Source organism: Acomys minous, assembly GCF_964271855.1.
Source record: "Acomys minous genome assembly, chromosome: 10".
Lineage (NCBI taxonomy): Eukaryota > Metazoa > Chordata > Mammalia > Rodentia > Muridae > Acomys > Acomys minous.
Genome location: NC_140491.1, coordinates 44,335,289 through 44,350,990, shown reverse-complemented (window position 1 = coordinate 44,350,990; position 15,702 = coordinate 44,335,289). Strand labels below are relative to the sequence as shown.

Sequence of the window (15,702 nt, the reverse complement as noted above, 5' to 3'; positions counted from 1 at the left end):
TCCCTCAGTCAGACCGTTCACCCAAGTCTGACACCACTGTAGAGGTCGATAGTCACACTATCCCCTAGCCGACAGGACCTATTGATATGTTCACCTCCCACAGTTGGACAATCCAACATCCACGTGGATTCCTTATGTTTTAATTGACCACGTGGAAAGCTGGTCAGCAGAACGAGTGATTTCCTTGTAGGCTGAACACATCACCAGGGGAACTGAGTGGCTCATTGATGTTATCAGTGTTCAGGTGTTGTTTATGCCGATCTTTGTTCTCCTGCAGATCCATGTTGATGGGAATCTACCCTCCCACGTCTGGAACCATCATCATTAATGGCAAGAACCTGCAGACAGATTTGCCTAAGGTCAGAGAGGAGCTGGGGGTGTGTCCGCAGCAGGATATTCTCCTGGATAACCTCACTGTACGAGAACACCTAATGCTCTTTGGCTCCATCAAAGCTCCTTGGTGGACTAAGAAGGAGCTACAGCAGCAAGTCAACAAGTTAGTAAACAGTTCTCTGTTTCCCCTTCATGCCTTTGCCCAGTCATGCAGGTGTTCTTCACCTGCATGATATTAAATGATATTTAATAATATCATTTATATCTATGTATATGAGAAAAATAGTAGATGGTTGTTATGCATAGAGGTATGCCAGAACCAACAGCACCAGGGATCTTAGAGAAAGCTTTTCTTGAAAAGAACTAGATTTCTCTAGATTGTCCCTGAAATGGGAGGAGAATTGAGGTAGCTTGGAAAGTGTGGATAGGTAGGAGATAGAAGTTGCATGTATCCGGAATAAAGGGAGGCTATACCTATCCTGGAATAAACAAAATACAAACGAAGGCAAGGAACCAGGCCTGGAGAAGCTTATGTGGAGTGCTAAGGAACAACAGATTGACTAGGCATGTAGCTGTGAATGAGCTGAGGACTGTCCTTGCTCTGAGGTCTGGAAGGTAGGTCTCTCCATACTGCAGCAGATGCACAGCCTCCAGACAGACTGTAGGTAGAAGCACCCCTGCTGTTTGCTTCCCCATCGATCCCAGAACAGGATAAAGAAACACTAATAATAATGCTAGAATTACAGACACAGAGGCAGAAATCACATTGTTCCACTCTCCCACAGCTCGGCAAGTAGTATGTCCTGCATTGCAGGATGATTGTGGACACAAGTGGGAAGGGGAGCACTTAGGAGACTAAGCAGAAGGCAGGCGGTGGGAGGGCCCACGGGGTAGATTTGTTTTGCTGCAGTGAACAGATGGGGGCTGGGGGGAAGTAGGCCAGTGGGGGATCCTAAGAAGCTTCTGGAAATGGAGAATACTCTGTGGTCCCATTTGAAATGGTTTTGCCAGAGCAGTATGGAGACTCTCCACCATTTGCAGATGTGGTAGTTGATCCTCAGAGAGATGAACAACTCATACAGGGAAGGGAAGGTCTGTCCTAAGGCTCTCACAAGCCAAGTGCACTTGGATGCCTTTACTTTGGATTGCAGCATGTAGGAACAGAGGCTTCTAGCATGTCAAGACTGTCTGGCCAGGGAAGGAAGGGCTTTGCAGGCCATTTAGTGCTACCGCCTTGACCACAGCGTACCCAGCCTTTTGAACATTCTGATGGCCTGAGAAGTGAAAATTATTTGTTATCAGCTATGATTAATTGGTCTAATGAATATAGGCGGCGGTGGCTTCGACACGTGGTCAAGGTATGCCCCCTAGCATCCTTTGGTAGAGATCTTAAGGGGCTGGGGGAGTCCTGGATCCTTATGGAAGCATCCTCTGAAACATGATTCTATGAAGAGTCTTAACTGAGCAGAATGGTCTGGGTGTACACACAAGATTGTAGGTGGCTGGGGCTAGGCAGTGCTGTGGACTTTCTTTTGTTAGAAGTAAGACAAGACCACACACCAAGAATGGGGAATTCGCAAATGTCTCAGGGATGAGCATGGGAGAACAGAGCACCAGGGGAAATCCCTGTGCACTTCCCTGTGACAGTTGCTTAGTGCAAGTCAGTTTCTGTAGGAAGTGACAGAGTGCTTCAGAGGAGTGCACTGCTGCCCAAGTTTCCCTTGCTCACCTTCGGAAGAGATCAGTATTTAGATAACTTCAACTTGCTATAGTTGCCTATGTTTAGACACCTGTTATGACAAGGGCATATGTAAAACAAATCAACTGTTCCCCTGGACAGATGCTCACTCTCTGAGGGTCAAAATGCAAATCAAGTTCAAACTCATGGAAAGAATCCTCAAGGGACAGGAAGCCTTGTGGGAAGTGGCATATGGTATCACGGAGTTCGTTTAAATGCTTCCTTTCTCCATTTCCTTCTCTCTCAAAATTCACCCTATTGGCATTTTCTCCTATGTAAAATCATATTCTATTTTCACCTCATAATATCTTTTCAGGGTGAGTGCTGGCATAAATAATGTAAATAAAAACTATCTCTTGAATATACAAAGAACACACTTTCTCTGTACTGCTTAAAGCCATCTCAAATTTAAGTTAGTACTCAATATGAAATAACTATGTTTTGCTTGGACTACATATATACTAGATAGCCAATTGGAAGCGTAACACATAATCTTTCTTTACTGAAAAGGCATAACTCACTTGTTTCAATTAAAGTTTCTTTTATGTATTTTTAGTTATCATATAAAATAATGGGTTTCATTATGACATTTTCATACATTTGCCATTGTGCTTTGCTCATGTTCACGTTTTGCTTTTCATTGCTCCTTCCATCTTTTGCTTATATTCTTATGTCCCATACCTATAGTAATTGCTTACTATATATGCATACATATTTAAATCTAGAGGCTACATACTTATTTAAATGTGAAAGTTTGTGTCTGTGTTGGGCCATAGTAAATTCCACTGTGACTGTGACTGGATACTTAAATCAAGCTCCTGACAATGCTACATAGGCTTATTTGGGTGCCAGGCAACCTTTAACAGTTATCAATTCACAGCATGTTACCTAGCAACAAAGCCAATTTACACAAAAGCAATCAGAATGAGATCATGTTTTCGGACAGTAGTTCTCAATTAGAGGGAGGGAAAACCGAAAACATCTGATTTGGAGCCAACATACTTCTGATTAGAGTTGTGTAACACAGCTTGTTTTCTTTAAGGTCTGAATTCATTAACATGGGTTCAAGGGAGGTAGCAGATCTTGTAGACTATGTGGGGTAAACACTTGTCAAGAGGCAGATAATGATTGTTGTGCTCCTCCTTTGGTCTAAGGAAGATGAGGGTAGCCAAGAGAGAGCCATCTTCAGACCTGGAGTCATTCAGATGCTGTTGTGTTGCTGCTGCATAGAATTCCAGTGGATATTATGGAACTGAGGTTGGGGAAAGGTTACCTTGGTGTAAAATGAGACTGATACATGAAAGCAAAGCAGAGAGAGAGAATGGTAGATTGAGCCATGTCTATAGTAACCGATGATGATGTCGGATGAGGAAGAACCAGCCAAAGGAGCATGGAATGGGGAAGGAAAATGACCATGGAATGAAGATGGCTTCTTAAGGAAGATGGGAGGGCTCAATGCCTCAATCCTGTGCTGGGTTAAGTGACATGAAGCTTGATTACTGACCTTTGCTTTACTGTACAAAAGACCTTCAAAAGAGGAGTTTGGACATGGAGATCTTCCTAGGGTCATTAAAGAGAGAAGGCAAGGAAGGTGGCAATAGCACATTTTCTAAGCTTTTTTTTTTCAACAGGAGTAGAAAACTAGAACAATGATACATTGGGCAAGTAAAGACACAGGCTGGCGTGAAGGCAGGGATCGTAGCATCCTGTTTGTCTACTGCTGATAGTGGTCCAGCAGAGAATGAATGATTGGATGAGCTAGAGAAGAGATTGCTTGATGGAACATTGCTGGTTACAGGACAGCTAAAGGGCCCCGTAAAGAAGCTAAAGATCATCTCTACAGTAGCCTGGTTGGTGTGGCACACAGGGTAGTAGGAGGCAAGGCAGAGTGTCTGGAACCTTTAATGACTTTCAACATTATTTTAGAGTTAAGAGTGCATAAGCTGGGAATTGTCCCCCTCATCTGTCATCTCATATTTGTAAGGTGGGAGCTGCAGGAACAGGAGCCCAAAGTCATCCTCTGTTGTGTAGTAAGTTCTGAATCAGCCTTGGGCTACTTGAGAATCCATCTCTTATATACATATATAGATAGAGATAGAAATGCAGATGCGGATGCAGATATGGGTTTGAGTAGAAGTTCCCTGGGAAAGTGAATGATGATGCATCTAGAAGCCATAAGTTTTTAAACAAAACTCCCAGGGTCAGGTGTGGGATGCCTTCCTATGAGTTATATGTCACAGATACCCTAGAGGTCCATAATACAACAATGACAATTGCTATTGTTTTTAGTTGCTCACAATAACTAGATGAAAAGACCCAGTCTTTGAAGACACCACATTAATTGTTGCAGGACGTAGAGGAACAGAGTTGGAACGAAACTCTTGCACCGTCTTGACTAGCTTTCATAGTTCTGGGAAGTGCAGTGCAAGCTGCAGGGGAAGAATAGTCATCAGAGGTCTTGTCTGTGAAACCTGACAGCTACAGTGCCAACTTGCTGGGCATGTTGTGGCTGTTCGTGCAATAAAAGCATGATGGGTATGGGGGTGACCAACCACTTTCTGCTTGGAATTGAGGTCTACTCCGCAGGACGGAATTTATGCCCGAGACTGTAAACTGGAACCCTTGTCAAGAACCCATGGCTAAGGAAGCCATAGACCCTATGGGAGCATTTTACACTGTTGTTTCATTAAATGTATGTGGTGTCAAACTGCTTCCTACATATTTGTTTTTGTACCTCTACACTAGTGCTCTTCTTAGCCTTCGGCTCTCTTTACAGTAGGCAAGGGCAATGGAGAGACTCATAGCTGATCAAAGTTCTGAGAATAAATGCCTGTTTAGTGTTCAACTCTAGATGGAGTGTTTATTTCATCTCCACCAGAGTAAAGGAACATGGTAGAAAAGGGGGGCAGGGAGAACATAAGACGTGGAAGCCAGGGAGGAGTGCTTTGAAGTGCTGTCACCTGCATACGGCATTGCCATTGTGCTCAGGCCCTCACAGCAGCTGTGGTTCCCTGCACGCGACTTACACAGAATGAGGTCTGTCTACATTTGCCCATGAACATTGGAGGGTTCCTGAGACTTCGCTCTTCCACAGGAGACCTAGGAATGGTTAATGGTTGCTGAAGAAGGGAGAGTTGCTTTCTTCAGCAGTGTAGCTACTGCTAAGGAGCCCACGTTCCAGCACATAACACCCCCTCTCACCCATGCTCATGCAGGGAACCCTAGATGAACTTGGTTAACCTAAAACAGCGAACCGGAGCTACAAAAATAAACAAAGGCAAACCAAAAAGATAAGTAACAAGCAAACAAAATCATGAAAATAAGAGGGGACTTGCTGGAATAAGAAGGGGTTCTACCCGAGTGAGGGGGATAAAGAGGGGTAATGGGGTATGGAAGCAAAACACATTTATATGTGCATAGAATGTCAGGGAATAATAAAGACAAAAAAGAATGTAAGCGAAAGGTGATTTTGATGATGATCATGGACTTAGAGGTAGAGGGAAGAGTGAGGGACAGTGGAAAATTGAGGTTTTTTTTTTTTTTTCTAGTGAAAAGATTGCAGGGTATAGAGTTGAAATTCAGATGTAGTCAGTAAAGGATACAGAGAATTGAGGTTCTGGAGGCAGGGCTGTGTGTGCTTGGTTGAGAGTAAATGCCACTGGTGGTGGTAGATAGGGGATATGCCATGTTTGATATTAATTCCTAAGAATCCCAAGAGAATAAACCAAAGGGCAGGACAGCCTGAGAACACATCCAGGATGGGCATATACAGTAATACAGGGAACAGTGACGGTCCCTGGTGACCTTTGCCTCAAGGTTGGCAGTTTTAGAGAAAATGAGAAAGAGCGTTTGAGAGTCATGATGAGTCGCCTGCCCTACATCTAGACCTAGAGAGGCAGTGGGAGTTTATGATGATGCGTGACTCAAGCCCATTTCTCCCGTCGTATCCAGAGTTCACTGTGTGGTTCCACTTTACTGAAAGACTAGGATTTTATTGTTGTTTCTTGCATATGCCATTCATTTCCTCCCAAGTCCTGGCAACTGTTTTTCACCTTTCTTTGGAGAACACTGCTCACACATTGTCACCTTGCCAAATCTCGCTGTCCATCTGGCCGACTCCTTCTGCTACTTACTTCAGAGTCAGAGGGTGTTCCCTCAATACCTGGGATTTAGCTTCTTTATATTTTATTGTAATTTCTTATCTGGCTTTTCCACGTGACTCTGTGTTTCTTGAGTCACTAACAAAATTTGATTTATTTCTCTATCCCTAGTAGGTAACAGGTGCCATGCATTGTAAGGGTTCAATAGACATTTGCTGTGTAAATGAATGAATAATGGAAGAGAAATTTCCAAACACAGTTTTCACACATGATTGGGACTTGATATGAGAAAAAATATTTTCCACTTTCTGTGTTGCTTAGCAATATTCTTATTAGGGAGGTTTCCTGGCCCTTTTTTTAAAAACTGAAAATCAGAAATTTAAATTCATATAAATTATCCATTTTATTTTGGTTTGTGAAACCTCTATAATTAGGAAAGCACTGGAATTTAATAATCTTGGACTTTTAAACCAAAGCGGAAACAACCAACAGATAATAACACTTGGGCAGTGTTTGCGAATGGTTTGCTTTTCTCTGATATTTGTGTCTGCTCTAAATATGTGAACATGCCCTAAAGCTAGCAGGCTGGGAATGACCAGGTTTTGCCATAGATTCCTCCTCCATCCCCAGAGCGAGATTTTAATATACTGCCCTCAGACAATACCCAAGGGCCCAACAGTCCTTGTAGTGTGTGCAACCTAAGGAAGAGTCAAGTCCTTGACTCCACTGACATTAGCTGGTATCGTATCCATTAACATAAACACGAGGGATACAGTTATTAACAGGATCCATCCGCGTGTGCTTCTGGGAATGCAGACATATGATATAGGCCCTAAACACTGTGTAGCTTTGCCTGTCCTGGACTCACTTTGTAGGCCAGGCTGGCCTCAAACTCACAGAAATCTGCCTCTCCTTCCTGCATGCTTGCATTATAGGCATATGCCACCATGCCCAGCTAAGAGTTTTCTTCTTAAAGCGTATTTCTCATCTCTCTTCTTTGCTGAATCATTCATCATTAGCACATCCTCAAATGGGCTTAATGTGCTCATGTCCTTCATTGTGTTAGAATAATCCATGTGCTAAGGTGTTGTAGACTGCAGAGTCCAGGCACTTGCTGAGCTGAACCGTTCTCCCCTCTCCTTCCTGATGGGGGTCTTCTCAACCACGGCTCCACCTAGAGAACAGGGGCTTAGTCTTGCCTGAGATCAGGTTGAGATTTAGCAAGCAGGAAGTATCCTCTGTTTCTTGGATCAAGCACAAACTGCCTTGGCTCTGGGCTGAAATCTAGACGCTGAGAAGCTGATGTGAGCGCTTGCTGTGTGTCAGGGCAGAAAAGACAAGAAAGCATGAAAGGGACAAGGGAATTTTCCTTATTCATCAGACAAGGAAGTCCTTGCCACTCACCTGGTACTTTCCTAAGAATCTGGAAGCATTCCAGGAGCCAAGTGCTCTTGAAGCTCAGCTGTGCGGAGCCCTTGTGAGCCTCCTCCTGCACCTGTCTAGCAGAGCTCACTGCAGTTGGAGGTTGTCAGGAACTGCCAAGCAGGCCTGTCACTCATAGTGAGGGGCTCCGCTCTCACTGGCTAGGGAAGGTTTATCGGGAAAGGCTTAAAGCAAATATTGAGAGTGAGTAACTGTTGTGTGGCCTTAGTGCATGGTGGTGTTGGAACTATGTGAAAAAAGAGAGTGCGCTCCTGATAAGAGTAAGACGCACCATGGTAAAGTCTTTTTGCTGGCCAGCTACTCCTGAGCATGGGGCCCGCCATGGAGGATGATGGCTAATGTACCCAGTGTCACTCCATTGGAGGACACAGATTTTTCCCTCTGCCAGCAGCTGTCAATTGCAAATAGCACCTTGGTTAGGGCTGGGACTTTGTATCCACATCCCTTCTCAATAGATTTTGTGAGCCTTGATCTTGTGCAGGTCTTCTGTGCACACTAACACAGTATCTGTGAGTTCATATGTGCATCAGCCCTGTTGTGTCTGCAAGGCATTGATTCCTCAGGGGGCCGTCCATTTACCTTTGGCTCTTAAAATCTTTTTATTCCCTCTTTCACATAGGTCCCCGAGCTTTGAAAGAAGGGGTTGACATTCCATTTAAGACAAAGTGTTCCTAAGTCTGTTACTGACTGCACATTTTCCATCACAAACAGAAGAAATACATGCTTTTGTGTGCTTCTTTTGTTGTTGTTGTTGTTTTGCTTTGGTATTTTTGTTTGTTTTGATTTTTTATTTGACTGTCTCTTTTAGAAAGAGGAAAACATGAAATTGGTTGAATAGGGTGGTGGGGATTATCTGGGGAGAGTTGAGGGAGGAGAAAGACTAGGATCAAAATATATGAAAAATATTTAAAGAAACCAGTGAATAAAAACTCTATTTTGCTTGTTTTCTGAAATTTAGACCTCTCAAGACTGTAAAACAACTGGAGTCTTATTCTAATGTTAATGATAATTGATGATTTCTACTTGGCACAGGGCATCATTATAAATTAATGATGTTACAGTCAATTAGATTGGGCCATAAAATTTTTATGTACAGTGGGCTAGAGAGTTAAAGACCTCTGGTGAGCCCTGGGGCTTTGCTCTGCTGTTGTACTATTCTGCATATTGTGTTAGAAGAGTGCAGGTCCCACCTTTGCATGAAGCTGAAGAGAAAAGAAGAGAGACACTTCTCTCGAGAGTTGACTGAAGTTCTTTTTGCACATGGTACTTGCAAGAGACCATGACTGACATCACCCCTGATCCTATGACATGGATCTACCCATCTATAAGCATGATGCTATTGCGGCTGGTGTGTATCCTAGCATACCTAACTCTTGACATAAGACTCTTGCATGGTTTGTAAGGACTCCAGGCACTGCAATCCATTGTACATGACATGACAGCAAGAGCAAAGCTTTTCAGTGTCCAGGGAGAAAAGTGAGGGCTTTCTTGTTGTTCCAGAACCCTTGATGAAGTGGAGCTAACTCAGCACCAGCACAAGCCAGCTCGAGTTCTGTCTGGAGGCATGAAGAGGAAGCTCTCCATTGGCATTGCTTTCATGGGCATGTCAAAGACAGTGGTTTTGGATGAGCCAAGCAGTGGTGTGGACCCTTGCTCCCGTCGCAGCCTCTGGGACATTCTACTCAAGTACCGGGAAGGTAGGTGGCGACACTCATTCCATTTTCTCTCTCCACAATGCTATGCATGGGAAAAGATTGGCTAGGGTATGTATGAAGCAAGTCATATTGCAATGAGGATGCGTGATATTGTTCAGAACAAGTAAAATATTCTAATGTTTTATGATGTCTTTGTTTGCTAATATATGTATAATAATTAGAACATCTACTTTTTGTGTTTGATTTCTTAACTCAATATTGGCAATGAAAGTATCAGTGAGCTATAGTTATAGATGATGTCATTTAAAATTGGTTTCACCCTAATTACATTCCATTTTAGAAGCATGAGAAACGAGAGGATGCAATTACAGGTCATCAAAGACAAACTTTCCTGAGTCAGCTAACTTTCCACTGCTGTGGCAGACAATTTACGTAGAAGAAAAAAAAGGCTCTTTGGGCTCATGGTTTCAGACCATCTAGTAAATGAGCGGCTAGTCCTCATTATGGTTTGCTTTCCTGTTACTATTATAAAACACACTGACCAAAGGCAACATGGGAAAGGAAGAGTTTTATCATGATCTTGCAGGTCATAATCTATCCTTGAAAGGAGTCAGAGCAGGAACTCAAGGCAGAAAACTGAAGTCAGGAAACTAAGTGGAAGCATTGGACATCTGGAGTCAGAAACTAGAGGCATGACTCTGGAAGGAACCATGGACAAAACCAGTTTACTGACTCACTCTCTGGCTCACTTCCTATCTTTCTCTCTTAGGCAGCTCAGGCCCACCTGCCTATGGATGCTTCAGGTGGCCAGAGTTGCTGAACCCTCCCACATCAGTTACCAACCAAAACAATTGCTCACAGACATGCCCACAGGCCAGCCTAATGTAGGTGATCCCTGAATTGAGGTTTCTTCTACCAAAAGACTCTAAGCGACTCAGGTTGACAACGCTAACCACAGCAGTCCTTGTGCCTTGGTGCAGTATATTAAAGTAGATGGGGTAAGATGATTACCTCATGATGGCATAGAAGCAGAGAGAGACCAAGGAAGGACATGCTCCAAGGTCCAAACTTACTTCTAACAAACCCTAAATCCTGAAGATCCTATCATTTTCCATCAGCATGTCAGGCTGGCAGACAGGCCCTTCCTATGTAGACCTCTGGGGGTTCTCAGCATCTAAATGATAGCACCTTCTCTTGCACGAGGAAGCTGAGGCATGGCGAGATGGACATGTGATAGTCACATATCTCTAAAGAAAGCTGATGAGCAAAGACAGAAAATGGCTCTGGCTTAGACAGCCATGTACGTTTTGTTATTGCTTACTTACTATTGCAAGCATTGCAAGTTGTCTATTGGATGGACAGCTGCTGCTTTAAATCTTCTGTTTCCATAGTCCAGGCAGGTAGGATGTATTGTAATAGGCATTTTTACACAGATACCTCCTTTGGGCAGAACATGGCGAACAGTGATGCACATTTCAGTGATGACGAAGGACTACCAAAACGTCTGAGGCGAGATTAAACACAATCTTTTAAATTGTTATTTTGCCCTTTTTACCTCTTTTCCTTTTTAAGCATACAACTTTATTATAGCTTGATTTAGAACTCCAACTTCCTTGGGGGAAATAGATCACGATTTGCTATAGAAGAAAACGAAGGAAGAAGAACAGCCCAAAACCTGCTTTTTTCTTAAGCACAGAGGCAACAACTCTGTTCCTTTTCTCCCACAATTATGAGAAATTACAGAAGGAGAGCACAAGGTGAGAAGCCTGGAAATGGGGCCAGCAGATAGAGCTCTGTTGTCCCATGTGTTCTTGGTTTGGGCTGGGCAGCTGCATGGGAAGAATTTGGGTCCTGTCTATGGAGCTGGCTCAGAGGCCAGGATGCTGAGTACAAGGGGATGCATGCCAGGGAAGCATCAGGGACTTCTGTGCTCACTCTTCTCAGACCCTCAGCTGCAGTGCTGAGAGGGAGCCAGAGAGATGCTGCCTTTGACCTTGTCTTGCTGCAAGCCAGGGTAGGTTCCAGGCTCTGCAGCCAGAATGCCTCAGCCAAGTTGCAGTCATGGAATTTGAAGTACTCTGGTCTGAATCTTTTAGGAAGTTCCTGCCCAAACTATAGAAGCTGGGGGAGGGGGCAGTTCCCATTGGTCTCAGTCACCACACACAGACTAAAACAGATTAGATCCTCTTCACCCCCAATATTTTTTATTTGTTTGATTTTAGATTTCACCATTATTAATTAATTAATTAATTAATTAATCTCTTTAAATCCTGATCCCAGTCCCCTCCCTCTTCTCCTCCCAGCACCCTCCCAATCTTAATTGTCCCTTTACCCTCTTTGCTCCATTTACCTGTGTGCCCTTTAGGGAGAGCAGAAGAAGAGTCTGGAATGAGAAAATGTGAAGCTCTGATGAAAAGCATTGGCTACAGGTTATGGGCACTGATTAAAATTTGAGATTGGATTCCTGACTTTCCTGCCACTTTGCGTGGGGACTGATAAAGAAGACGGATGAGGGTTAGATAAATACACGATAATGCCCTATTCTCGTGGACTGTGCAAATTAAACACTGCAATCACACCACTACTTTTTGGTTTAAAAATCAAAGACAGAGTCACTTTTAATGTATTTATTAATTATATTTTAATGATTCATATTTTTCATCCAAGAATTTTATTCTGTTAAAAACTTGAACATGTGTATAATGCATTTTGAATATAGCCATCCACACTACCTCCCTTCTATTCTCCTTACCCGACACTTCCAATTTTATGCTTTTAAGAAATAGCTCCATTTGAACCTCACGGAGAAGAGGAAATAGAATATGCATTGTGGGGGATGTGGAGGAGACTGGATCATGGAGGAGGTGGAGATAGGAACAGGAGGGACCAGGTGGAGGGAGGACAGAGGGAGAGAGTACTGGAGAGACAACTGGGATTGGGGGCAGAGCAGCTCTGGCACAAGCTAGATACCTAGGACAATGGAAAATCCCAGAAATCCGAGGATGGCTCTAGCTAAGACTCTTAGCAATGAGAGCTATAGAGTATAGACCAGCCATCTCTTGTAACCAGACAGAACTTCCAGTGGAGGGATTGGGACACCAACCCAGGCACAAAAAGCTTTGACCTACAATTTGTCCTGCCTACAAGATGTTCAGAGACAGGAGCCTACCATAAGCATCATCGAAGAGACTTCACCCAGCAACGGATGGAAACTGATGCAGAGACCCACAGCCGAACATTAGGCAGAGCTTAGGGAATCTTGTGGAAGTGGGTGAGAAAGGTTTTAGGAGCCAGAGGAGTCAAGGACACAAGAAAAGCTACAGGATGAACTACCTCGGACAGATAGGGACTCACAGAGACTGAACCACCAGCCTGAGAGCGTGTACGGGACTAGCACAATCCCTCTGTACTTACGTAACAGTTGTGTGCCTTGGTCTTCATGTGGGACTCCTAACAGCAGGAGCAGGGGCTGTCTTTGACTCTGTTGACTTGCTTTGGGATCCCTTCCCCTAACTGTATTGCCTTGTCCAGCCCTAATAGGAGAAGATGTACCTAGCCTTTCTGCAACTCGATATGCCAAGGCTGTTTGATATTCTTGGGTGGCCCCTCCCTTTTCTGAAGAGAAAGGAAGATGGAGTGGATTGATAGTAGGGAGAGGTTGGGGGAAGGACTGGGACCAGAGGAGGGAGGTGAAACCATGGTCAGTATGTAAAATAAGTAAGTATGTAAATAAATAAATAAATAAATAAATACCTCGAGTCCAGCTAGTGCTACACACATATGTACGAGTATGGTGTCATCTTCTGGGACACAAGCAACTTTACTCTTACTCATTCCCTAAAGAAAAATGACTATGCTTTCCCCAGCAACCTGCAACTGTAAATAGTTCTTTGGGGATTCTTCCTCTCTATTCTGGAATTTGTTTTTATTTGTGAGGGTTCTGTACATATATATGATGACATATATATGTCAACCCTTTCCACCTCCAGATCTTCCCATGTATGCCCCAACATGCTTCCTTCCAACTTCCTGTCTTTTCTTTTTCTGTTTATGACCATTCGGTCCAGTTAGATCTGGCCATAAGTACATGGGGGTGGAGCCATCCACCAGACTACAGAAGACGTAGAAGTGGCCATCTCCTCAAGAAAGAATTATTTGGCCCACCCCAGCAACAACTGGCTTGATATTGTGCAGGTGGCCACACTGCCATGGGTTCATATGTCTAACAGCCATGTGCAAGCGATGATTCACAGTTTTCTTCCCCACCCTCTAGTTCTGTCTTTCCTGAAACTTTAGCTGATAGAACATTTAAGGTTTAAATATTCAGAATGGACAGATGCCGTGCAAGTCTGAGAAAAAGATAGTCTGCATTAAACTCTGCTGATGCATCCTTTGTTGTTTAATGATGATTATTCTCATCTTTGGGAGACTCCTCTGGAACTGTTGCCGTACTGATTGAAGTACAAAATTAATAGTCTGTAAGAAGATTAGGCAGACAGTAGTAAGAGGAAAACATGTCTTCAAAGATGAAAATGTATAGCCATTCCTGTAAACAGCCTAAAAGCTTCTGGCAACTGGCACAGCTCTGGGAGGAAGATTTAAGACCCTGTGAAAACAAATGTTACCTGCTGAGTAGAAAAGAGACTTTCCATCAGTACACTGTGCACCGGTGCTCAATCTACTGGGAATCTCATGTGTGCTTCTTGCTCTTTGGTGCACAGTGTGAGTTTTTGATCAGCCTTGGCGCCCGCACTTCAGTGTCTCCTATGGAAAGATCAATAACAAGGCAGAGACATCAGAGCAAGCTGGAACATCACAACCAAATGCCTGGACCAGGTTTCAGACTGGCTGTACACTTTCTTTGTGAGGCTAGAGATGACCAATCTCCTCTAAGCTTCAGTTTTCTCTGTTGCAAAAGGAGACTTCTCACTATCTCATAGGAATCTCTGTGTCTGTCTCTGTCTCTCTCACTCTCTGTCTCTCTTTGTCTCTCTGTCTCTGTTTCTGTCTCTCTCTTTCTCTGTTCTGTCTGTCTCTGTCTCTGTCTCTCTCTGTCTCTGTCTCTGTCTCTCTGTCTCTGTCTCTCTTTCTCTCTCTCTCTCTCTCTCTCTCTCTCTCTCTCTCTCTCTCACACACACACACACACACACACACACACACACACACACACACTCGGCTTTCAAATGTATTTTTTAAAACAATATTTTTATTGATTATTAGAAAATTTCACATAACATACCCTGATCACAGTCATTTCCCAGTTCTCTCAGGTCCAGTCCCCACCATTGTGACCTCCTCCAAAACAAGGAAAAAGAAAAAAGAAGAAAAAAAAGGAAAAGAAAATACCAAGTCCAATTTGTATTGCCCATTTGCCACTGGAACATAATCAAAATCCCAGTGGGCAGCGCTGAAAGAATATTGAGTCCTTCCCCACCCCAACCCCTGCCAGAAGCCATCAACTGTAAAGAGCTACACACACACTTCTGTGTCCCCATCACAATATTCAAGAGTTCTCTTCCATGACTTCCTGTCTAGACTGTTTCTTTTTAGGGTGATAAATACGTAGGGGGACATTGTCATAGAAGCCTTCTATGTCTCAACTGTGAGTCTGTAGCCACCAATACCATGGCACAAAAAGCTTCTTCTATAAGGGGTCAACGACCTGTTTGCAAAAATGCATGGCTCAGTTCTGGTGTAGGGATCCTTCATACATGAGAGGGTACCATCATTTTAAAAACACACAAGAGGTGAATTCAGGGAATGCAACTTTTGGGAAGAATGTCTGGATAGGGTAGGCTGCACCACCGGAAACAGAGTAGAGCAGCATCTTAGGTTCCTGAAAAATCTGCCAGGAGCCATCATGAATCAAGAATGCATGACTATGGTTCAAGTTCTTTGGGAATTATTTACTTACCTTTTCCACCTTTAGTAAAGTGTACATATGGCATGATGCTTGATATTTTATGCATAAAGAGAATATTAAACAAAGCTGGTTCACATGCTCATTACCTTACAACTGTATATAGTGTGTGTGTGTGTGTGTGTGTGTGTGTGTGTGTGTGTGTTGTATTGAATGACTAACCTCTCTGTAATTTTCACATGCTCAATGAATATAGCCATTAGGCTGTATAACAGGTTTCCAGAATGTACTACCTTGTATAACTGAAATAATTTAGCCAATGTCTCTGTTCCTCCTTCTATCCTCTCAGTCCCTTACATTACCCTTTCGCCCTTCATTTCCACTGAGAATATGGACTGGATGGACTTCTGTTTTTGGACTGTGTATGGACGTGCATCTGAACTGCATTATCAGAGTAACATCTGCCTCTGAAGTTCCTAGGTCAGGCAATGAGTACATTTTTTTAGCATCCAGAGACAAGAATACAAAGATATTGCCCATGGTCTTTGTAATACATCTATATGAAAACTGGCA

The 15,702-nt window shown here is 43.3% G+C and overlaps 1 protein-coding gene across 1 annotated transcript in view; it reads left to right on the top strand.

The window, feature by feature from the left end:
* ABCA13 (ATP binding cassette subfamily A member 13) overlaps positions 1-15,702 on the top strand; it is a 418,312-nt gene that overhangs the window by 204,582 nt on the left and 198,028 nt on the right. Inside the window, exons 38-39 of the mRNA XM_084798070.1 lie at positions 278-496; positions 9,115-9,311. Coding sequence (XP_084654196.1) covers positions 278-496; positions 9,115-9,311 — 416 coding nt within the window. The remainder of the gene's footprint in view (positions 1-277; positions 497-9,114; positions 9,312-15,702) is intronic.